The sequence below is a fragment of the Cololabis saira genome, chromosome 6 (genome assembly GCF_033807715.1).
Source record: "Cololabis saira isolate AMF1-May2022 chromosome 6, fColSai1.1, whole genome shotgun sequence".
NCBI lineage: Eukaryota > Metazoa > Chordata > Actinopteri > Beloniformes > Belonidae > Cololabis > Cololabis saira.
Genome location: NC_084592.1, coordinates 20,452,381 through 20,478,713, shown reverse-complemented (window position 1 = coordinate 20,478,713; position 26,333 = coordinate 20,452,381). Strand labels below are relative to the sequence as shown.

The following is a 26,333-nucleotide window of genomic DNA, read 5'->3' as shown; positions in this document are numbered from 1 at the left end:
AAGGAGCTGCATGTAGCATGTCTTATTTACTCTTTTTTTTAAATCTCAGATTCAACATTTTATGTCGTCTTTGTTCTCTTTTCAGTTACACGTAGAGTTAAAACTGATTGCAAATGTTTGCGTAAGTCAAACTGATGAAAGTAAGCTTTTAGTTACGACAGATTCCTTCATACTGAGTTTTTTGTTAAGGGGCTCATTTCATAAAATTCAAACTATACTAGTACTGCCTGAATAACGGACTTCACAGAGTTAGAGAAAGCTGTTTCCTTCACATGAGCATCAGACAGGGTGTGAACAAGGGATGCCTGCAACCCCCGTAGATGTGTGTGTGTGTGGGGGGGGGGGGGTTTATTTCCCCTGCTTGTAGGAGCATGTGGCTCAGACACTGACAGCTCGAGCGTGAATTTTGCTCCTCGTCTGGAGCTGGGGGCTTCCCGTAGGGTGGCACAACACTCTGCAGGATACTGCGGGGGACCCATCTGCCACGGAGAGAGGCCTGCTCACAGACGGCCACGTCCAAGCTATTGTGAGTGCCCGCCTGCTCCGGTCCTACGCTACCCTGAACCCTCCCCACCGCCCCGGTACTAAAACCCTCTCCGTCCAGGCCATGCTTGTTGTCAACACCACCATGTGACAGTGTTGATATTGTACAGACCCGGTCTTCACCCTCTGGGGTTAAAGGCAGAGCAGTTCATAAATACTGGTAGTCCATCTCAACAAAACAAGCTGCTTAACTTCTAGCACAAAGGAATATTCAGACAAAGCTGAGCTCGCTCCAAACTTAGTTTTTAAAGCTTAAAAAACTGAAATCACAGCTGTTTATTGTTTAAAAGCAGCTCATTTTAATTTTTATTTTAAATCACATTTCGGAAGACAGCCTGATTGACCTCTGACACGTGTTTCTTTCTAGCCAAATGCAAGAGATAATAACGTCTCATTAATTCAGTGAGTGAACACGAGAGACTGATTAATGGGAAAAGTAGAGAGCACGTCGGTGAAGTCTGCTCTCTGGGAAAAACTGACAGCAAAGTGACCTCTGACAGCTGGTGTGCCGACGGATAACTAAACAGATGTTCTTTTTTTCTTCCAGTTTTATAGTCATCTCTGCATTTAACTGTATCTTGAATCCATCAAATAGGTAATAATTATGAGGACTAAGTTAGAAATAATTGTATGATCTTCTTCCACCCATTCCTGTAGAAATGTGTTTGCTTTTACAAATGTAACTGTTTTATTAAAAATAAAAAGACCAAAATGTTATTTTCAGGGTGTTTTCTGGTTTTTGGCTTCCTTATTAGAAATATCTGCTAAAAGCGAGGGACGGCTTTGGATTGCAGATTTCTGCAACTTCAGCCAAGCTCCAGCAACATCCAAATTCATTGTCCAACTGTTAGAAAAAAAAAAAAAATAAATAAAAAAAAAAAAAAATATATATATATATATATATATAAATAACCAAATCTACAAAGCTACTACCTCTGTGACACTTGAGATTTGCTGCAAAAATCATTCACGGCTCTTGGAAATGACGACTGAATTAGCAATGAATTGAAAACCACTTTTTTTGTTGCTTGTTTTTATTCAAAATATGTCAAAGGATTTGAACAAATCTTAGGCAACATTCTACTGGAGAAAAATATAAGAAGAAGAAAGAAACAATTGGGGCTTCAACAAACACAATAAAACAAAAAATACAGAGGAGAGATTTCTTGAACTGTACATACAAGTTACCTTTGGTAATTGTGGCACAAATAATAAGAAAAAAAAAAAGAAAGTAACTTTCATATAGCTCTGCAAAATTCTCATATCCTCAAGCATGTTTGTACAAACATCTTCATAAGTTAGAAGTGAATCATATAACTTAATGACTGTTCAATAGGGTGGCTGCTTATATGAGCAGTTTTTCATTTATGCACCTCTTTAAATCTTGACCCAGATACTATGGCACTTGGTTCAGACGCCACTAGCAGCATAAACCTCACAACGACAGTATTACTCGTCAGTCTTTACACAGAAATCTCAAGTATAATCATAGTGGCCCTTTACTTTTGTCGCACATTCTATCTAACTACAGAGGGAAAATAAAATAATAATAATAATGCTATTTTTCTTGCAATAAACACGTTTGCTGATGTTGAGATGTTTTCCATCAGCTTCTGGAATCTGCTGCAAGGAAGAGGAGAAGCCTGGAAACACGAGTAGAAACACGTCGCCGCCTCCCCTTTTTGTTTTTAAAACTACGCATCAGTACAAAAATAAGTTTGAGGAAGAGTGAACAGTATTCAAAACAATGTGAAAGGAAACAGCTGATGCGGGCCAGCTCCTGAGTGTTGGCGTTTTGGTCTGGAAGGGCGGGCTGGACCTGCTAACCCGACCTAATACAGAGGACACAGACAACTCTGAGGTAGATAACTGGTGTGACGTACAACCAGGTCGAATCACAGGCTCACAGGAGGACACCTCAATCAAAACGCTTGACTGAATCCACTAGTTCCTAAATCTAATCCATTTTACACACTATTATTAGGTTTGTTCTGTCTACTGGCAGTTATTTCTGCGTTTTTAGTGGATCTCAACCACACCGTGGCGTTTCCCTGTTATCATGAAAGTCCTGTGCGGCACTTGTAAATGTACAAAAGAAGGCACACTGTCCAAACTGTAATCTAGTTCCTCTGGTCGCTTTTGAACCCGGTAAAAAAAGACGAATGGATGTCGTTTTTTTTCTTCGGTTTACCATCTCACAGTCTTTGGTGAAGTAAAATCACGATCGAAAGTGCCGAGTTTGTTTGTTGTCTCCAAACAAAAAGAGTAAGGCGCACCAAAAACGCACACGTTCACCTAATGTCATGTCTCACCTCGCCGATGTTTTACCTATGTTCTAGGAGAAAGCTGTCATTGTTTTTTTTTGTTTTTTTTTTGCTTACAATCCTGCGTCCATGTGTTCCTGTTAGTGGATACGTATCCCATCGGAACAACAATTAACATCACCCAAAAAGTAGCAGAAGCACAACCGACAAACCAAAATGAATGTGTCTATGTCTTATTCCCCCATCCCAGCAAGCTTCATTTATGAAACTTTACACATATAAAAAAAAATGGTGAGACAAAAATGTGACCTTCCAGTATTATTTTTTTTAACAAATTCCAACATCCTCAAAATGCAGTGCTTCTTAATAAATATTCATTTCAATAAAATAGCCAGATGTGGAGGCATTTCAATCAAAACATTTGTTCTAAAATTTCTACTTAACTAGTTTTGGTAGGGAAGGGCATGTTTTTGTTTATTTATTTATTTTTTGATGACTATCAAAAATTATTAAGGCAAATTTTAATCAGGCAGCAAGATTATTCCGAATTACAAAATAAAATCCCTTTACAGGAAAAACTACAACACATAGCAAAACTAACACAGCAAGCACAACACATTTTTAAAGTTTATGGCCCAAAAAAAAAAGAAAAAAAAATTAAGAAAAGAGAAAAAGGGGGACATATTTACTACCATGAACTTTGCACACTAGTCACATGATTCTTGTATTCTGTGGCAAAATCTAGTAAAAAATAAACATTTTCTAGTAAGAAAATAAAACTTTTTATTTTTTTTTAAATAAGTATGAATCATTTGATGAATTCAGATAAACTCTGAAAATGATGCCAAAATAATCTCACTCAAACTTTTGCAAAACCTGCGCAAAATACAGAAAGTTCCTTAGCGTCCACCGGATTCGCAGACAAGATTGTTTTCAGCGTCTGTCCAAACGTTACCTCGGAGCTACTTGTTTTGTTGGTAGGAGTAAGGAGAATGACTGCCAGAAGAGTCCACTTGTGACGGTGCTCCGCTTTCCTGGAAAAACAGAGCGAGATAAATCAAATTATTTCATTTTCCTGAAAGCAAGCTTTAGTTTTAATTGAAGAGACATTTTTACATACAGCTGGGCAGCTGTATTTGTACTCACCTCCACGGGAACAGGCGTCGTCTGCATGTGTGCGTACTGTGGGATATATGCTCCTTGTATAGCTGCGTTGGCAGCCATGTACTGCAAGAAAAAACACAGATGCAGTAAAACCTTCACAGTTCTTTTTTAAGACCTTATCATCAACTGAGTTAAATATTTCAATTCACATGAAGGGTTGTTCTCACCGTTCCTGCACCACCTAGAGAGAGGTGGCTCATCTGCTGAGCGAGAGGAGCCATCATGGAGGAAGGCTGCAGTGACACAGATGGGTCCATAGAGGGCGACATCACTGCACCCTGCAAAACCAAGCCAGCAGGTGAGAGGAATGCATGCAGCTGGTGTTTTACAAGCACAAATCTGTGGATTCAAGAGTTAAGTCTCAAATAGACAAAAAAGAAACCTTTTCTTAATAGCTAAAATAGTTGTTTTTTTTTATAAACGAAAACAAAATGAAAGGAATTCCATCAGAATCATGTTTTGTTTTTTTTTTTAATCTAAGATTCAAGAACACCTTGAGTTTTTGTGGGACTGGATCTTAGGCAAAAACAATGTGAGCAATCTGAGGAAGTTGTTTGTAAGCATCTTGGCTCGTTTGATGGACTAAATTATGCTTCCTCATCTGCTGGCTCATTTCAGACAAACAAAAACAAACAAACAAACACAAAACCTCCCTAAATGTATATCCATCTGTTATAAGATATCTTATATGAGTCACAAAAAATACACCGCTCTACAAAACATCTTGAAATTAGTTATTTGCATTCCTGCAGATGCTTTAATGCCTCGTTATAACCTCATGTGTAACTACGGCTCTCCCATACTTTTTTGTTTTAGAGCAATGTTTCAATTCTTGGTCAACCACAGAGGGAAATCTGATAAAGACAACGATCTTCAGAACATTCAGAGATGGCAATCTTACTGGGTGCGACAAGATGTAGGGCTGATGAGGCACCCAGGAAGGGTTCTGCACCTGGAACATTGACAAACAGAGCACTGTAAATGCAAACTCACTGTGCAGATGATATTTCTAGGGATCATAAACTGATCTGCACAATACAGAACAAACAGCACAAAAAAGACTCTTTGTTTCACACTGAAATCCTCCAAAGAGCCCTCTGAACGTCAAATAAATACATGACTTGTAAAGATAAATGATGCATTTCCTGTGAGAAAGGCAAGCTTTGGCTCCTATGCAACCGCCATTGAAGAGAAGGAACCGCACCTGATAGGTTGAAAGTGGAGACATGTAATGGGACATGGGTGTTTGAGCCATCATCCTGCTTGAAATACTGTATGGCGGTGGAAAAAATCTGTGGACAGAATTACACGAGTGTTCACACAAGGTCGAGTTTGATGGACACGATGTACAATGATCACAACAGCACGACTGTTTGTGTTAATCTAGTTTACCCATTTTGCATAGCGGCTGTACTGGGATCGTATGTGAGTGTCATTCCAGCCTGTGGGGGAAAGAAGTCACAAGTTAAGCCTCATCTGAAGCCCGCAGCTTCAAAACAGTAGAAAATCTTCAATATTGTGAATCAACGGCTCCTCCAACTTCAGAACTGCCTGATGTTTGTGGTGACATCAGTTTGCATATTTAGTCACCAAAGCTATCTGTTTCAAAAGGTGTGAAAAGAGGTCATTTTCAACCGAGAAAAAAAAGAGTTACACTAAGCTCATAAAGTAAGATTTCAGACAACATCATTGCACACTGTGTAAATGCAAAAAATTCTGCTAGGAACAGAAACAGTAGAACCAAATGCTTTTTTCCATGAGGTGAACACAAACCTTATGGTCTGTAAGCCTGCGGTTAATCTCAGATATCAGATATTTGCACATAAATATGCAGAACCTGTAGGCGAGTGGCGAGATTTTGGTACTGGAAGCTAACATGTGTGGGGTTAGGCTGCATGCAGATAAACAGTCCATGTGACATTCAGAATTTGCATGCATTTTGGCTTTTAATTAGCTATTCAGTCAATTCACAAGAGCAGAGAAAAAAAGCGGGAAAAAGAGAGAATAATGTCACAGTTTAATGTTCAGAGGAGCCGCTTTTATGGATAAAAGTTCTGGCATTATGCACTTGTAACTTTTTTTCCCCTCTAATTCCCTCTAGGAATTGCAAAAATACATTTATCCTCAAAGGAACTCTCCAGCTAGGAAGTTGATCAAAAGTGCAGTTAAACTATTTTGCAAGCCTGTAATATATTGTCATGATTTGCTGGTAGACTAGACGTTTGGTTCCAGTTAGCAGCTCAGACTACTCCAACCCCACCCTGACTACCACTCACCAGCCTGGAGTCGCAGTCTCTCGTCCAGGGGCGGCCGTTCTGGCCAAATTTATTTTGACTTTGTCTCTTTTTCTGCCCACCATCAGCAAACTTGCACAAGAGGGGTTCAGACGGCACTGCGAAGGGAGAAATAGGTGAAGTTGAATAAAAGTTTGTCGACTAGGCAAACATTGTTCCCTTGTCACCACTTTCCGTTCAGTCATTGAAGCCATGACGTGCATGCACGTTTATTAACCAGCCTGGGAACACACACACACACACACACACACACATTTGGCAGATGTGGTGCTGGGATCCCCTCCCCCACCGTAAAGGAGGCAAAGCCAGTGGAGACTATTTCAGTCTAATAATCCAATTAAAAAGCTTAGAGAGGGAGTGGAGGCCAAACAGAGCCAACTTTCTCTCCTTTTTCTTTTCTCCGCTGCTTTGCCACTTTAGGCTAAGTGCTTAAAAATGAACGCCGCAGACATGCACACATGTTTTTGATCACACTCTAGCCACATTATAATGTAATACAGAGAATGTGTGCAGCTTGCACCAATAAAACTGTTCTCCAGAGTGCGTTCCTACCTGGAACACCTGCAGATGTTTTAATGAACTTTCCATTGAAGTGAGAAATGACTGCGTCACATTTTTCAGTTGACTCCATCCTGCAGTTGTAAACACAAACAGAGCATCAAAAGAGCGTTACAAAGCTGCTTCTCTAAAGCGGTGTCTTTTACATTTTGGTGAACGTGGCAGGGTCTTAAAATTGACTTTCATCGCCGCCATGTTGTGCAAATGCAGAGCGCTCGAGCCTTGCCTTTGTCTTTTTGCCCATACACACCTACTGCAGCACAGCCACCCACCCACCCACACACACACACACACACACACACACACACACACACACACACACACACACACACACACACACACACACACATTCCTATCATGCACGAGTGCTTTTGTTTCGTTGCTCGTCATCACGGCTTCGCCCGCCAGGTGTATCGGCTAAATGTCAGGTTATACAAGTACGACTGGCGGAAACCAGCACTACTGCTATAATTAATTCACCTATTCATTCTGAAACAAGTCTTTTCTTTCAGTTTCCATCTGTACATGTATGATTACTTCTGACTTGTTAATGATAACAAAGTTTTCTGCTCTTAAGATAAAAAAATGAAACAAATACAATATATCCCAGAACATCTCCATGGGAAATGTAAAACCCATCTTTGATAGTACCGTCCGTCCCTATCTTTATCTCTATCTTACTTCACATTATGCTGCCTCAGAAATATGTAGCACTTTAGTTTAAAAAGATGTACGGGTGGGTTTTGAGGGCGTGTTAGTTCCCCCATGACTTCAGCACCCACACCCTGGGTGGGGTTGGTGAAAGGGCCTTTCTGTGTGGAGTTTGCATGCTCTCCCCGTGTTCCCTGGGGTAGCTAATGGGAGCTACCCTCACAAAAACATGCAGCAGTCCTGGGCTATACATGCCCCCTCTGGCCAACCGGGGCGCCAGATGGGGCGTGGAGGATCTGGCCGGAATAACGTGATCCTTCCACGCGCTACGTCTGGCCGGAGAAACCCCACCCTGTCCGGTGAAAAGAAGCGGCCTGCTCACTCCTCAGGTTAAGTGCGGGCCCTCCCTGGGTTGGCAGGGGGTGAGTAATGCCACGGACTGACTCAGGGTGCTTTCAGACCTGTGGCCCGTTTGTTTTGTTCCGATTCAGGGGCTAAATCGATACAGTTGTTTTGTTTTTCGTTTGTGGGGTTTGTGTTCACAAGGTAAGCGTCTGTAGCGGTTCAAAGCTGTTAACAAATGCCATGCGCGAACCAGCTGTTCTCTCATTGGTCAGAAATGAACACGGAAGGAGTTTCTTCTTCCATACCCCAGGAAAAACAACAATGGTTATAACCCCTTTCACAGAGAGGGCGCAAAGGGCAGACCACCGCCGGCTTTCCCATTCATTTATGTGCTACCGCGGCGCAAGAGCCGAGCTTGAACATTTTTTAATTTCACCGTGCTGCGCTGTGACGACATCTCGGCACGTCCAATAAGACAGAAGGGAGAAAAGAGAAAGTTGTGTCCAATAGGAGAGAAGGTGGGGGAGGCTCTTCTCCTTGCGCCGCGGTCGCACATACACAATGAATGGAGTTGTGCGGTTGCTGTGTCAATTATGTTCTCACTACAAATAAAAAAAATGAACCGTTTCAGGTCTCGAATGGAAGCGAGCCGAGACCATCTCTCCTAGGCGATCTCGGCTCGCTTGTTTTGTGCTGCATCCGAGCGTGATTGCTTATGTTCACATATACCAAACGAACCGATCTTTGTTTCGGAACAACTGCTCCAAATGGGACAGGTGTGAAAGCACCCTTAGGTTAAAAATATATTTTTAAAAACGGTGGAATAAAGGGTTCAGGGCTCCACTCAAGTCAAGCCCTTAAATCAGCTGCCATAAACAAAGCAGGAGAGAAATGGTTGAAAAAGCCGTGTTTTGTACCATATCTCAGTGGTATTTTGACCAAAGTATGTCTTAAATGTTTTAGTAAGAACTCAAGTAAGAACATTTAAAAAATGTGACATATTTGAAAAAACGTATAATAAAAAGTATAATAAATCTTCTTTAGAGCTGGTTCCAACATGTTCAGCTGAATAACCTTAATATTAAAACCAGATTCATCTTTATGTATAGCACCAAATTGCAACAAAAGTCAAATCAAGCCACTTCCAGAATGCAGTTTCACTCATTCCATTAAGTCAAATGAATACCAAACCAATAGAAATAACAATAATTATTGCTACACCTAAGGAAACCAACAGATTGCATCAAAACTGTTCTGCGATACAACCCCCCTTCCTGAGCAAGCACAAGGAGACTGTGGAAAGGAAAAACTCCCCTTTAACAGGAAAGAACCTCTGACAGAGCCAGACTCAGGAAGGGCGGCCCTCCGTCTGGAGTCTGGACACTGCGTAACTGACCGTTATGTGGTCTAACAAAGTCCCGAAGAATCGGAGGACATGAACATGACAGTCATCCACTGGAGGGCACAGATATCATTTAATTTAAATAAGAAAAAGGTAATAAGTAATAGGACACATGAGATTCACGTTGTATAATCCTGAGAAGCCCAGATGGGTTTTTCGGGGTGAATAACTGCTGTGATGGCCCTTTAAAGGGGTTTTAGAAACCTTTAAATTACACATTATAATTGATATAGTTGATCTCAATTCATTGGTATGGTTAGCGCTATTATATTTTAATCAATAACACACTTTCCCATTGGTCAAGAACGCTTGGGTTTAAAAAAAAAAAACAACCACCCAACACGTCTGCATTTTAGACCCTGACACTGTTTCCGTTACACTTAAATAACAGTGAAAGCTCAGAATAATGTCAGATAAATAAAATGTATTTGTTGTCTCATACTGCTTTCGTTTTCCATTTTTTGATGTTGAAATTCCACTCATCACACAATACAAATAAAAAAAAAGAAAACAAAATCCCCACCGTGCAAAGCCCACTCCTCTGCTGACCCCACTGGAGTCCCTCAGGATGCGCGTGGATATAACTTGGCCAAACTGCTTCAACATGTTCTCCAGCTCCTGCTCATCCATGGACAAAGGCAAGTTGGAGATGTACAAGTTTGTGGGATCTTGTTCTTGTTGCTGCAGACAGAGGTAACGTTATTAGACAATAAGACATGCTTGAAACATTCCTGGGAGCACGAATCATTCATTTTAAGTGTCACATTTGCAATGGTATTAGTGATGTGGGAAACAGATGGGAGGAGACTGAAGGGGAATTCCACCAAATTTATCCCTGGTTGAAATAAAACAACAAGCATCTTGTGCTCCAAAAAGGATTAGCGCTCAGTAAAGGCCTTGGCACAACATGACTTTATACCTGTGAGCAGCAATAACGGACACCTCCTTTTGCCAGTGTTTTATTTAGTCCGTCCCACGACACCCCCAGAGGGCTTAACTGTGATATCTGGCATCCTAGAGTCACTGCCCTAATGCCAGCTCTCACTGCTCCCTGCCAACACAACAGCCGCCATTACCTAACCTCCAAAACCTCCAAAACCACCACAACATCCTACATTAACTTACTGACAAAGCCAAACCAGCACTGCTAACCTTCAACAGACCCGGGCTCCGTTCATGCGAGCTCCAGGTCGGGACAGTGCCCACACTACCTTCCCTAACGCCTAGCAGAAGCAAGGCAAGGCAAGTTTATTTATATAGCACAATTCAACACAAGGTAATTCAAAGTGCTTTACATCAACATTAAAAGCGGCAAGACATAATTAGACAGTAAATAATAAATTTAATAAAATGAAATAAAATGATGAGAAAAGAAGGTAAAATAATAACAGGGTTTATACAGCAATCCTTATGTTAAATTTAATACCAATTTAATACCTTTTTCACAACCTTCAGATTTAAAAAAAAACAAACTGTCACAACATTAAGTGTTAATCACGGACATTTTAACATTAATACAGATTTTGAACTATAGAACACTATACAGAACAGATTTATAGACTCATTGATGTTGACCAGATGTTTCACATTTATTTCACTTTGTGAATGACAATAAAATAGACTGCTTAAAATGTAAAAGGTAAAAAATAATACCAATTTAAAAAAAAATAATACCTCTGACAGTGAATTTAACACTTTTAATGGCCTTAAATTTGGCAATTTTCATTTATCACTTTTTAATACTTTTTAAAACCCCGCGGAAACCCTGAATAAAAAGCACAAGTTGCTGAAAACTAAGGGCAGTAGAGTACCGGAGGTAAGTATTTAATTTAGGAGTACGCTTCAGTAAACAGTAATGTTTTTAGTCCTGATTTAAAGGAGCTGACAGTTGGAGCAGACCTCAGGTCTACAGGAAGTTTGTTCCACCGGTGAGGAGCAGAATAACTGAACGCTGCCTCACCTTGCTTGGTTCTGGTTCTTGGGACACACAACAAACCAGATCCAGATGAACCTCAGGGGTCTGGGAGCTTCATAGGAACTAACAGATCCAGCATGTATTTTGGTCCAAGACCATTCAGTGCTTTGTAGACCAGCAGTAAGGTCACAAACTTGTCGGCATGGTCCCAGACAAAGAAATTCAAAGTGTCCACTCCCACTTCCTTAGATAAACTTTTTCTTCCTGGATTTCCTCCTCAAAGGCCCGATTGACCTCATCTAACCCTCTTTAATTCTTTAATATTCATAGAGCCAAATTATCAATACTACCACCTATTTTTATTTTGGGCCAAATCCACTGACAACATCTAGCTGCCTCATCTGACATTTCTTTCACTGGCTTCCTCAAAGCTGCCCACGTACTCCCAGTTACCCCAATAATGTGACGACGGCTCTAACTAGGAAACCCCTACAATACATCCCACTTCTACTGGACGATTCCCGACCTTTCATACTCGCTGCGCAGCTTCTGTCCCTTATTCTGCGTGTCAGGTCTTAAACTAGTACAAACTATGTCCTGAGGAATAACCAGATTTCCAACTAAATCAACGTGCATTTCCCTCACGAGCAGCTTCTCAACAACCAACCTCTCACCTACCTGACTTGTCACCTCAGTATTTCTCCCCTTCAGGCACAAACTGGATTGTTCTGTATCTTAACACTTCCTGAAATTTGCTTACGTCTATTTTCAATAGCTGCAGCTAAACTTTTACGGACGTGATTGTGTCGCCACGTGTACCTGCCTTGTGACAAGCTAATTTTACAGCCTGACGAGATATGTTTTAACATTGTAGTACCTGAACACAACGAGCATGATTGGTCCCCATTTACAGAGAATTTTAGGTTCTGGGGGGTTGGTAGCACATCATATGTAGCCTGTAACAGGAATCTAATACGACTCTCCTCCATACTCCATAGGTCTCTCAAACTAAGCTTCCTCTAGTATAGCTACTATACTATACTATAATACACTTTTAATATTCCTTTTATATAGGGTCTCAGTTGTGGGGGTTATCATGTCCTGCTTATTTCAAAGAATCGTCGTTATTAAGTTTTGTAGTTAACAGTGACAGGAAGATCTCATCCTGCCTTGAGGGGTTCTTGGTGGATTTCTGTTTTAAATCAGCATCATCAGAAACAAAAGACCCGGCCGTGAGGCCCTGTGGTGTAGCCTTACTCCATTAATATTCATGAGCGGTGTGTTGTTTCAAGTCAGTGAAGGATCACTGTTCAACTGTGAAAAGTAAAACATAAACAGAAAAGTCCATATATATTACCATGATCGGGCCACAGAAGAGTTCAATCCGAGGAATTAGACGTCAAAAGCCATGAAAAGTGGTTTTATGCATCTACACATGTGGACATATGTGAAACAACACAAAATGATGCTTTTGATTATAAGTCTATTCAAGACAGCTCTAACATTGCTCGAGCTGGTGTTTTAAGTTGAACAGTTCAGGGGTTTTGGGCTTTAGGGTGTTGTGTGTTATTTGATGCTGCAAGTCAACCGCCTTTTTTTCAGTATGGACTTGATGCATCATGAGAAGTTCAATGAAGTAACATGAGGAAAGGAGGAGGGACACTCTCATCCGGTCAATTTCCACAACCTGCCTCTGAAATAATAATGAGAAAGACCACTGAAGGGTGCCTGGCCGGATTAAAAAAAACAGGAAAAGGAAGCAAACATGCTTTTGTAACCATTAAATAAATGATAAAACATAATAAAGCTAATCGTTGCACAACAACTCTTATATTTGTCTCATGCCTGCCTTTATTGAAGAAAGCTTTCTTTCCCAGGGCACAATGATTTATGGAGTATATCTGTGAGGTACACTGTGACAGACTGTTGGCAGATTTGAATTTCCCAAATATGAAACATAAAAGCTACGTTAACATTTGCCCTTTATACAGTAAGCTGTGAGTGGTTTTGGACAGGGAGGTAAAATGAAGTGCACAGTTGATGCTCCTTACTAAAAGCCATGTGGGAACTCATTTCCCATAACTGGTTCCTGTTGCGATGACCACACAGAATTATTTACTTCCTTTTTTTCCAGAAGAAAGCAAACAACCTTTGTTTTAAGCCTCAAAATTTGACACTCCCATTTATTACACATATCAATTCGACAATATTCATCAACTATAACTGGACTTTCTGAGAGATCCATCCATGCATCCATCTTATCCAGGACTGGGTCTTCTACCTGGTAGAAGCCAAGAGGGTTCCTAAACAACCAAGACATGAAATCTCTCTATTAAGTCCTCGATTTTGCCCCAAAGGCCTCCTTCTAATGGGATGTCTATGAAACAGTTTTTAAAGCATCCTGACCAGAGATCCAGACCATCTAAACTGGGTCTCAATGAGGAGCAGCAGTGCTTGTCCTCTGAGCCCCTGCAGGATAAGCGAGCTCCTCACTCCATCCCAAAGAATGAGGCCAAACACCCTCTGAAAAAAGTTAATCTTGTGCAAAATAATACGCAATCTTAACAAAATCCCCTTAAGGCAGAGGCTATCTTCTGACGTCTCTATCAAAAACACCATAAACAGTTTTGTAACAGCTTCACATCTGCTAGGTGAAAATGAATATTTGTTTGGACTTTATGAGGGAGAGACACTTTAGAGACTTCTGTGTTACAAAAGAAAAAATAATTCTATATTTCATCACAAGACCAGCGTTAAAATGGAAAAGTTTGATCAAAAACTATAAATACTTCCTTCTACCTAACTAAATAATTCAAATCAGCATCGTACAGTCATGTGTGAAAGTGCTCCTCTTTTCAAAATAATCAGATTGTTGTAGGGCTTAGCATTTACCTAATACAACTTCAAACGGACAACAATATATAACCTTTTCACTGTGCCATTACTTGTTTCACAAAAAAGAAGAAAAAAAGAAATGTAAAATCATGCAATACCAAATATCCCCATGAATCAGTGGCTTGTTGATTAATCTTTAGTCGCAATAACGTGAAATAGTCATTTCCCCTATGACTTTGTCAGTTTCTCACATTTGTGGTGTATTTCTGATCCATTCTTCTTTAAAGGGAACCCTGCATATTAAGACATGTAGTCCCTAATTAGCCACAATTGTTCTCTTATACTAAAATATGTTGTTAGAAACACATAAAATAATCTAATTGCTTTAAAAATCTACAATGTTTATTACATATTTTGACCTGCGGGAGGCGCCATGTTTTACCTGCGCAATGTATTCTGGGGGCGATGACGTACGACGGTGGCTCTGGGAAGATAAGCCCCATTAGTTTAACTGGGACAGGTATCTAAAACATAGTTGAGCAGCTCTCTCCCGGCCGTGGAGGCTGACGAGGGAGCCCATAAGACGTCTCGGTTCAGGCAAACTGGATCAAAGTTCTGTGATGCACGGGAGATCTGCAAAAATGATCAATGTTGTGCGCATCTTACCAGTGCATTAGGCTCCTGCGTAGACGGCGTAGCCTACGGCGTAGACGGCGTAGGCTACGCCGTAGCCTGCGTAGGCTACGCCGTAGCCTGCGTAGCCGGGGCTCTACAGCCCGCAGCGCTCCGCTCTCCGCTCTCCGCTCTCCGCTCTCGCTGCCGCCGTCGGGATGGAGACGCCGGTGGGCAATATGCACGTTTGAGTGGGCATAGCCCCCCCCTCTCCCCCCTAAAACCGGCCTCGGTGCTGGGTGATGACAGACCAGAGGCTGAGGGGACTGGCCCGGGACTTTGACGAAACGGGAGGCGCAGACTTCGCTTCAAATAGGCAAGAACATCTTTATTTAATTTAATGACGCCAGATCTGGCTGGGGTTTTTATTGTAGCATCGGTTATCTGCTAGTTGAAACGTGTGGTCTGTTAGTCTATCTGAGTTTTATGGTGTTTTTATAGTTCATGCTGTATGGGGCTGCACTTTTTTTTAATTTTATTTTACTTTTTTGTAGGTGCGCCGTCACCTTAATGTTCAGCTGTGTTTTCATCTGTGTTTCTGGTGCGCCGTCACCTGTTTAGCTGTGTTTTCATCTGTTTCTGGGTGTCAGAACAGTGGACGGGGGTTAGCAGGAGCCACCGTCTGACGTACTACCCAGAACGTAAAAAACAATGGCGACCTACATGTTAAATTATATTTTCAAATTTTATAAAAACGAAGACATCAACAAGGTTTTTTATATCACATTGTTATAATTGATACCAACATTTATCTTTTAAGACCTACATGTCTTAATATGCAGGGTTCCCTTTAAAACATTGATTCACTTCTTTGAGTTTTTTGCACATTTGCTTATAAACAATTCTCCGAAGGTCCCACCACCATTGGATTTGGTTTGAGGTTTGTACTTTAGTAGGGCTGTCAATTAATTAAAGTCCATGATAAAAGTCCAATTAATCACGAATCCATCTTTTTGAACCACATCAGGTGAATTTAAATAAAATACATAAGGCGTAGCCTTTGTTTGACAGTTAGCTCAGCCAATGGCTAGCCATCATCACTTTGTAACCGCCAGTTTATACTATCCTAGCGTCGGTTAAACGCAGCGCGAGATTCTGCTGTAAACGGCAGCTCTGACGCTGCTCTGACGTGGCGCCTTTATTTTACCCCTTTTCTTTTAGAGCTCCTTTGCTTCTTGTTTCTTCACACTACAGGTTGGGCCAAGGGGCATATTTCCTCAAACACGCGTGCATTAATCTTGCGTAAAATACAATGGTGGTGTTTTACAGAATTGATGTTAAAGTGTTATTATTGTGTCAACTTTGACAGCACTAATTTGTAGCCTTTCCGATGTACATTTGTGGATGTGCCTCAGATCCTTTTTCTCTTGCATTACCCAATTTCCCCCGAGCATTAGCTGTCAGACAGACAGTCTGACATTTGCCTCCAGAATCCTTTGGGATAAAGAGGAATTGATTGCAATTCCCCAAATTACCATCCCTCCACCACTGTGTTTGACAGTTAGTATGAGGGTTTTTTCTGCTGAAACACGTGTTTGGCTTTAGCAAAACCTGGATCTGAATCCAAGGCCACATAACTCTACTTTGGTTCCATCTGTCTAAAGAAAGTTGCTTAAAACATTTTGCGGTTTGTTCAAATGCTTTTCATACTTCCATGTTTGTTTAAGACAAAGGAGGGAATCCTGGTAACCTTTCCAAACAAACCATACTTGTTCTTCAAATTGTGCCATCATGGACTTTAACATTTAATAATGTATAGTCAGTGAGGCCTGCAGGGCCTGACATGTAGCTCGTTTTAAGAAAATGTTTCTCCATTTCCCTGAACTGCACGCTCTGACCTTGGGGCTAATTTGCTGTTACAACCACTGATGAGCAATAACAATTGCTTCTCTAAGGCATTGCTTACATCTTTCCCACTTGGCATTGTGTTATCACACACCCGAGCACTCCAGACCAGCAAGTTGCCAAAATATCCCCCCTTAAAAAGCACCAAGGGGAGTACTCAGTATTGCCCAAATGATGCCCCCTTTATTTATTTTTTTGTAAAAAATAAATAAATAGACAAAATAAAATGGATAATTAAAAAAAATAAATAAATAAAATATGAGATTAAGTGCAGGCCAATGCTGCAATCATTCCAGCTAAAGTAGTAGAAGGTAGACTCTTGAGCAAATTCTGTGTTTCTGTTCTTTCTTTTTTTTTTTCGGGCCTGGGAATTACAGCCGAGGAAGAGGTCAAAGATTCTTTGGAGAGGAAAGAAAGATGCCTCTTATTCTAACCAGACAAACTGTAGAAATTTGTCCACATGGTGGATCCAAACAATTTCACTCGCAGATTCAATAAAGCATCTGTCTGTCTGTCTGTCTGTCTGTGAAACACACTCATGGCTAGGGTCGAGAAGCCTGAGGCTACAACTGAAAATTGCATTTTGCAATCTTTCGGAAATTCATAAATTATCATCTAGACGGCATAAACGAAAGGAGAGACAGAGCTTCTTTTGAGCAGGAATCACTGGTTCCTCAGTCTTGTAGCATCTCCCTAAGTGCTCAGTTGGGTTTGAGGTAAACTAACAGTTACGTCCACAACAGTCAGCGTCTCCTCACATAATCCATGAAAAGCTTTGAGGAATCGTAAAGGTCAATATCTTGTTGATAAATGAGTAGGTGACCATTCCTGCCACCGTGTTTCACAGTGGGTTTGATATACTGTGATATCATTTTCCCTGCCGCCTGCTTCCGTTCTGTCTGCCACGGATCACAAATTTAAATTAAACGGCTGGTTTCCAGTGATCCGCTGTGAAATGGTGGTACGTATCAACCCACCCCAAGTGTTGAGCCTCGTTTCTCTGCTTCAAAAAGAATTTAGACGCACTATCCATCCTCTGTGACCACAACTAGCCAACAAACCTCCCTTAACCCCCAGGTCAATAAGTCACCCCACGTAAACACGTGCTTAATTAACAAAATGAGACATGTCAGATGAGATAAAAGTAGTGAATGATTAAAGTTTGAAAAAGGGATAACTGTGAATAAATACATCACTAAATCCGGTGCAAAGCAAAGGAAACTAGATCCAGTTCATTAGACGTGCAGTACATGTAAAAGTGCACATGGCACATTCTTCCTTCATGATTCAGCTCAGTGAGTCACAGTTAAGTCTGCAGACCAATTGTTGCGAAGCGTTCACCCTGCAGTAAAGGATTCCCATCCTGCTATTTAATACTACAAGGATTAGGTTTTAAGTTGCCCGCCCAGCCGGACGAAGGACAGCGGTGTTAGTGGGTGACCTGTATGTATTTGATGTCAGGATTAGTCTGTCATGAATCCTTGCCTTCGCCATCTGAGCTTGGACTCCAGCCGTCTTCAGGGCAGCGACAGCCTTCTGAGCTGCAGCAGGACTGTCAAAGTCCACAAAGCCGTATCCTGAGGAGACAAGCGGCATCGTTAGGACAACGAAGCATGACCATCACTGACAATAGTACAAGTACAATTGCAGAAGTACTGTGTTATAGGATGTCTCTCTGTGCTGGATGGATTTAGTTTAACAAAGCTGTACAAATATATGTGTATATGCTTCTCCATGAAATACTAAACATGTATCTAATTTCTTGCATTGAAGAGTGATTTGCATGTGTTTGTGTGCAAGTGGGGAAATAGAGGCTAAAAAGAGCTTAGGAGGCAGATACCAGTGGCTCAGATCAGCTCTTTGTTCTGGGGGGTACACAACAGGGTGCACCTATAGAGGGTATGTGTCTGGCGCAAACTTTGTTTGGGTGTTAAAAAATGATTGGTATTTACTATGAACGTTTGCACCGTTAATATCTAATTAGCAGAGTCAACTCCCAGACTCTCACATGGCTGTGGTGTGGCTCACTCTTTATAGCCTTGGATCAGTTCAGAGAGGTTTCAGGGTGTTCATTTACGCTGAAGGCCCCACCCCAGCACTGCAAAAACTCCAAATCTTAACAAGAATATTTGTCTTATTTCTAGTTAAAATGTCTCATTTTTAGTCAAAAAAATCTCATTACACTTAAAACACTTAAAACCTCACTGGAAAAAACAACAATTTTCACCTGTTTCAAGTAGATTTTCACTTAAAATAAGTAGAAAAATCTGCCAGTGGAACAAGAGTTTTTTGCTTGTAATGAGAAGATAAATCTTGTCCCACTGGCAGATTTTTCTACTTATTTCAAGTGAAAATGTACTTGAAACAGGTGAAAATTGTCAAATAACAAGTTATTTTTCTGGTAATGAATCTTGTTTTAAGTGTAATGAGATTTTTTGACTAAAAATTAGACATTTTAACCAGAAATAAGACAAATATTCCTGGTAAGATTTTGAGTTTTTGCAGTGAGCAGTTTCAGCAAGTTTAGGTCTGGACTTGGACTGGGTCATTGCTCAAACTTGATTATTTTCTTTTTCATCAATTTAAGCTGCCAGACAGATGGCACCAGATTTGACTCTAGAAGACATTAATAATACATAGAAGAGCTCATGTTTGATCCAGTAGGCGCGTTTCCATTAGCAGGGGTTCCACGTAGTTTTTTCAGGTCCGAATCATTGACGCATGTCTCCACTACCCGGAAAGGTCCTGCAAAAGTGACCTTCAGGAACCTTTACAGGGCGAAATCGGCCTAAAAGACCTACCTGGCGGGGGATCGCTGCTGAGTGGGATTTCTAAATCACGTTCAGCACTCTCATATGAACATAACTCATTTGTCAGCCACTTCGTCTAAATCATTTGGGGGGGTCCCAAGGCATTCCCTGGCCACCTGTGAGACATAGTCCCTCCAGCGTGTCCGGTGTCCTACCTTTGGTCTTCTCCCAGTGGGATGCACCCGGAAAGCCCCAACAAACCAGATGGTGGAGCCATCTCATTCTTTCAAAGGCTTTTACTCTAGAAGCCTTGATTTTTGTTCAAATGCAACTTTGTAAACGTGAGTCATGTGACCGGTGGCTTTCTTTTGGCAACTTTCCAAACAAGGCATAATTGTGCATCCTTTTAGGAAAACGGTTATGCTGTTAGAAACTTTAATATTGAACAACTTTACGATATTATTGCCTAAATGTTTTCCACTTGTGAATATTTTTCTAAATTTACAATGATGGACTCCAAATTGTTTGAAATTGGCTTTATAACCTTCCCAGATAGATGGGTTGTCTTATTTGCTTCACTAAAATCATTGCTGATGTTTATCACCATGATACTCCAGAACCTTTACTTTTGTAGAGGTGGTTGAACTTAATCATAATCCTTTAATCAAGTGCATTTAATTGCTGCCACTTAGCTGCTAAATCTTTGAATTCCCTCTACAGATCCGTAAGGATTTAATTTTTATTTTTACATAGGCTACATTTTTGTTAAATAAAACACTACAAAGTGTGATATGTCCTGATTTTTTTCTTTAAATCATCCACATATGTAAAGCCTTACAATCAAAAGAGTTATTTTTTCATGGTGCGTGGAAAAATAGTTATATGATTGTCCAGATTTTAATTCAATACTTTTCTTAGCTATTAATAGGAGTCCTTGAAAACCACAGCTTCAGTAAAATAGGGGATTATGAGATGGTCAAGATTACACAAAGCTATACTTAAAGCTATCTTTGAGATCTATTTAAAATTCAATGAGATCCTTACAAAGTCCCCTTTCGCCTAGATCCTCTGATTTACTGGAGCGTGTGTGATCTGAGGAGAGCGACAGAGCAACCTCAATACAACCATGGCTGCAGAAAAGTCAGCAAGTCCCTCTTTCCTTAAGTGGACAGTCAAATAGATTTGGACCACGGCCAAGCAGGCCACTCAGCAGGAAAAGGGAGTGTTGGCCACTTCCCAGGGAGCACATACAACAGTGACACGACAGGAACTGCATGAACATAAGATGAGCCGGGAGGCAGCTTTCAGTGACCTGGCTGGCTTTGTATATATCATCTAAAACCACAGATTTGCCGAATGACTGGAAGTTCATTTAGGAGACACACAAACTTAAGGAATGCACCTCTTTCACACTGAAGTACTGAACCGCCAACATTTTTTGCACTTGTCAGAAAAGAGAGTCAGATCTTCACACACCTTTGCACTTATTTGTAGTCTTGTCCAGGATCGCCTTTGTTGATACTATTTTCCCATACCTAAAGAGAGCAACAAAAATGGGGAAAAAAAAAGAAGTATTGTTAGCAGGGCTTTGCAGCAGCCAGTTATAAAACACAGCAGGAGGGTTGAGCAACAACCCATGACATCACTGCCAAAGTATGAGAAACAGGAAGTGGTTTCCATGTGGCGCTGAAAACCCCAACATGTGTGCAAAACACTAATCTCCAACAGTCCCTTTTTCTCCAGCTTAACCACCACGTCAGAACTTTCTCAAACAAAACTTCTCAGTGGATCTCCTTGGCAACATGCTAGTGAGGCCCCTGCGATATCTGGATGATCAAAGACATGCAAACTCAGGCAAACATTCAGACATGTAATTGGCATATAATTCCTGTTGTGTTGTTATATCGCTGTACTCGCTGACAGTCTTACAAATATTCAAAACTTTGATCTTCCATACACTGAGTGTTGTAGGCAGTTTCAGCAGAAGAGTTATTGGATGCATACGTACCACAGGAAAGCACTAATGATAGCATCTAACAGAAAAAGAAAGTGTCAACTTTTAAAGAACACGTTCAGGTGGAGAAGAGTCTTGAGGTTAGTAATTAAAAATCCCCAACTTATCTTGCTCGCAGTTATAATTAGTCTTCTTTTGTACTAGATGTATTTACTGGCAATTACAGTTTTGTGGCGTCATCAAATGAGGAAAGGTCTCAGAAAAAAATAAACAAAGACACCTAAATCTAAAATAACTGGATGTGTGTGGATTTTTTATTTATTTTGGTTTTGGTTTAAATCTTACAACTTAATTAATCTATTATTCACAGTTGAAAATTTAAAAGAAAAGAGGTTAAGTAATGTAAACCCCGTGGCTGTCTTCAGTAAACTGTTAATTGACAGAAGCCACGATGTTCCCTACGGTGAACCAGCAGGACATGTCAGCTGAGGATTACAGTAGATGCTAAACCAGGTGAAAGAGCGTGAACTTTTGACCTTTCTGTCTTCTGAACTCTTATCCCAAACCGTGAGGCCGGGGCATGTTTGCTCCCGCGGTGCTCTTGCGGTGCATCCGTGGTGTAATTCATTAACTCGTATGATGCGCGCACACGTTGTCGCCTTGGTCCGCTTTCTATGTTTATACAACGAGCTCTCTAGAACTTTTGAATGCTTAAGAAAGTAAAAGAAAGTCAAATTTGCTCTCCCAGTTACAAAGGAAGTGGTGAAATGAAGCCTTTGATGAGACCACCGTGACATACATTTAAAGATCAAAACATGTGAAAAGTTGAACATCTTTCATTCCCAAGGGTAATTTCAGAATCTAGAAAAAATGTATAAATAAAAAGAAAATTTGAAATTTTCCTCATTTTTGAACCAAAATGTTTGATTAAACAGTACAATTCAATTCCATAATTTCAAATTATTCCAATTAATATAAAGCTAATAAAATAATAATAACAACAACAACAGCAATAATTATTGCTTCGGATTTCACCGAAATTGAACAAGATGGAAATTTTAAGCACTTTTTCAGTGTTCTAATTGTAAGTTAAGGCTTTAAAAACAAAACAAAAAAAGGAAATTAAATTTCCAAAGCATCTGCCTGGTGTATACTGCAGAAGAGATGAAGGCGCCAATTATTAAAGCTGCAGATGCGCCCAGCATTAACTGGGATTTCACTCTGCAAAAGATGTTAAATCGCCTTTCTTCTTGTCAGTTTGTTTTACTCAATCTATTTTTGTGCGCGCGCTTCATTTCAAATAATTTTTGTTCAATAATTCCCTGCAGATCTGTGTCAGTATTTATTTACACCATTACATTAAATTCAAAGTCTACATTGAACTTTTTTCCTCCTTTGTAATGTCAACAATTTTCATGAATAAGTGACTTTCACTGTAAATTGAAAGTAGACTCAGTAGGCTTTAAAAAAAAAAAATCAATGGCAAATCAATAGCAGAAAACAATGAGAGGAAGCGCTGTACTCACGGCTGGCAGAGCTTGACCAGGTCATGATCTGTGGTTGAAGGGGCCAGGCCTCGGATGTAGAGGTTTGTTTTGCTGAGTTGCTCCCAGCCTCCACTGCTACTGTTGCTGCTGTTGTTGGTGCTGGGACTGGGTGGAGCCATGGGGTGCGACAATGGAGCAACAGGTGGCTGAAGAGGAAACAGATACAGCAGTTTGCTTAAAAGAAAATAAAAAACACAACAACCAAAAAAACCACTACACATCATGTGGGAATTAGGAATGGGCGATATTTTACCGTTCACGATAAACCGTCAAAAAAATTCCCCACGGTAAGAATTTGTCATCTCGCGATAAAAACGATAAATTCCCGTTGATGACGTTTTTGTGTAAAGCTGATTTATGGTTCTGCATTAAATCCACGCACAACGTATGTGAAGGAAGGAAGGAAATGAGCCAGAAAGAAAGAAAGAAAGAAAGAAAGAAAGAAAGAAAGAAAGAAAGAAAGAAAGAAAGAAAGAAATGAGCCTGAAAGAAAGAAAGAAAGAAAGAAAGAAAGAAAGAAATGAGCCTGAAAGAAAGAAAGAAAGAAAGAAAGAAAGAAAGAAAGAAAGAAAGAAAGAAAGAAAGAAAAAGAAAGAAAGAAAGAAAGAAATGAGCCTGAAAGAAAGAAAGAAAGAAAGAAAGAAAGAAAGAAAGAAAGAAAGAAAGAAAGAAAGAAAGAAAGAAAGAAAGAAAGAAAGAAAGAAAGAAAGAAAGAAAGAAAGAAAGTCAGAAAGAAAGATTCCCGTTGATGAGGTTTTTGCGTAACAAATATGGCGGATCTGAGTCATTCCAGTTTTTCAGTACAGGTGTAACTCATTTAATTGGTTTTTATCAATTCAATTTAATTGGTGTAGTTTAGTAGCATTCAGTATTCTTTTAGAGCAGTGATTTGGGGGCTCCAAAGACTGAATGTGGTGATAGATTTATAGTTACAAAGGTGGATTTGAATTGGTATTTTTATCGTTATCGGAATAAATGCCAGAAATTATCGTGATAAATGTTTTAGTCCATACCGCCCATCCCTAGTGGGAATCAAATATCAATTATTGCTCATTCATATTACTGCATTGAGACAAACTCACCAAATCCTGACACTATCTGAAGTCAAACATCTACTTTCTTTTCCATATCAGTCGTGCAATCACATGAGTGAACATCTTCACAGAAATATCGTGTGGGCTTCTCTCCAGAGAGAAGAATAACGATAAGCTGGGCTGTGATTCATACAATGTCATTACACCTCTAGTCGGCTCAATTAGTCCACAGAGGTCTGTGTCTCTAAAATTGTCACATTAATGTCAAGATGCACCAGCTTGTCAAATAAGCTATTCCCTGTCTTCTCTGGTGTAGCATCTCATCGTCGCATATTAAACAGCTGAGATCAAGCGGGGCAGTGACTGAGCAACTTTGTGCTCACAAAAGCCAGATATCCTGATCTCGCATCACGTTTCCCCTCAAGAATCTGTCAACCTGCTTACTATCAGACACTGATTACTCCCCAACCCCCTCTCCCAGGGTCCGCTGTGGCTGAGAGGAAGCCGATGGAATCCCAAGCATGAAGTGGTGACAGGATTGAGTAACCCAAGTTGGGCCTTCAGCCTCAGGGATCTTCTCTTGTGACCAACTAGTGAACCGACTCGTATACTTCCAGCATGAAGCACGTCTGAAACTATTGCTTTTGTTAATATTCTGAATTGGATGATGGAAGTAGTCCCTATTCATGCCACGATAACCAGCAGTCACATATATGTATATGTGTGTGTATGTACTCCATCTAAAAGTTCATAGCTTTACTTAGCTGCAAGAAAGGCTGAGATATTTCTGAAACTACAGCTTCAAATCTGAATTAACAGAGACTGAATAATTAATCATAACATGGAAAAAGATGCATAGCTGAGGGGCTTCCTCAGTTTATGTTTTAGATTTGAGTGTTATCGCCTCATCTTGTTTAACAAATATGAAGCAAAAATAATACTAAACCCTAATGGAGTCGACAATGAAAACATTGACAACTAAAAACTCAGTTGTATTATTTACTTTTTCCAATAGTCCTATCCAGACAATAACAAATGTTGTTGCAATCTGCTGTTAAGACAACCACAAAACCAAATAATGTGACAAAAAAACAACAACTTCCCCTAAACGACTGATGAGCTGAGTCCAAAATGATTGCTTACGACATGTGTAAAAACACACAACACAAGCCAGACATAAAACAGAACTACAGGTTTCCAAATCCTGGATTCGGGAATGATAAACCCTTTTTCGTTTTGTTTTGTTTTCATTTTTTGCTCTGTGGGAGTGCAGAGGAGTTTCGTTTTGATATAACTGCGTGAGAGCTTAGATGCTGGACTGTGAGAGACTGAGAAAAGGGAGAGGATGGCATCTTATCAGGAAGCTCCAGACCAGCAGAGCCCGTCAAGCCCTCGCCGGAAATATGCAGAGGGCTTCCAGTAACAGGCCTCGCCCATGAAGCTCAGGCCACAGGACAGGAGTGAGAGCTGTGCAGAGTAAATGAGCTTATAGGGGATCTTTTGACTACAGAGAGCTTTCAAATGCTACATTGAATCAGGACAGAGTGAATGAATTACTGAGGAGATCTCACCTGTATGGTAAAACAATGTAAAGAAAAATCTAATATAACAAGAAAAGAAAAGAAAACACAAAACAAGACCTTATTTACATACATGGTGTGCATACTTCCCAGGTAATAAATGGTTTATTAAAGTGAAAGTGAGTTTGGTGAAACAGAAACCACTCAATATAGTCACTAATTAAAATGACCAACACAACAGAGATTATTAACTTTTGACGAGTTTCGGTAAGGTGTTAGTAATTGCATGAGTAATTTAAATGTAACAATGCAAAATATCAATTGTTATGACTACAGAGAGGGCGAGGCTATCTCTTTTTTTTTTTTTTTTTTTTAGCTTTACATATTAGAATAACACCGGTGTGTTTGAGCCTTGTAACCCACAACAATAACATAACAATAATAACAATAACATAACATTTCAAGTTTTGAATGACAAATGTACTCTGACATTGGTGTTTACACAGATATTAAGATATTAAGACTCTATGACCAGGGTCGTCTTGTTGGACACCTTAAAGCCTGATTTATGGTTCTGCGTTAAATCGACGCAGAGCATACGCCGTAGCCTACGGCGTAAGGTGCGCGTCGCTGCATACCCTACGCCGTAGGCTCTGCGTCGGTGTAACGCGGCACCATAAATCACCCTTAAGTCTGAGTCTTGAGTCGACATTTCTGCGTTTACCTGTTTGCGGTATGGGGCTCTTAATGGGTTTCCAGTATTGGCAAAAATCATCCTCAGCTCAACAGGGGGGAGGGCTGTTTTACGTTAAGTAAAGACAAAAAAAGGAAAGAAAATCTCACGAGATACATCCAAACTCCACGTACAAGTCGAAAACCGGCTCACAAAAGTACTCTCCTTAATCCACTATAGAATTCTGTGCATAGTTGTTGAGTACATATCCTTATAATCGACCGTCCCGGTGTCGGAAACCTCGGTATTTTGGTCCAAACTCCGCTTTTGCAGCCGCGTCTCTGTCCCTGACTGGCGGCTTCATTGA

The 26,333-nt window shown here is 40.4% G+C and overlaps 1 protein-coding gene across 1 annotated transcript; it reads right to left on the bottom strand.

The window, feature by feature from the left end:
- Positions 1-1,572: 1,572 nt before the first annotated feature.
- LOC133445976 (RNA-binding motif, single-stranded-interacting protein 1) lies at positions 1,573-26,333 on the bottom strand. The gene is made up of 13 exons (XM_061723590.1): positions 26,018-26,333; positions 22,719-22,885; positions 20,715-20,773; positions 17,974-18,065; positions 9,745-9,902; positions 6,818-6,897; positions 6,248-6,363; positions 5,364-5,413; positions 5,176-5,263; positions 4,873-4,923; positions 4,139-4,249; positions 3,954-4,034; positions 1,573-3,841 (listed from the first exon to the last, which is right to left on the bottom strand). Exons 1-13 carry the CDS (start codon positions 26,066-26,068, stop codon positions 3,770-3,772), a joined length of 1,176 nt encoding a protein of 391 aa, XP_061579574.1. The 5' UTR covers positions 26,069-26,333; the 3' UTR covers positions 1,573-3,769.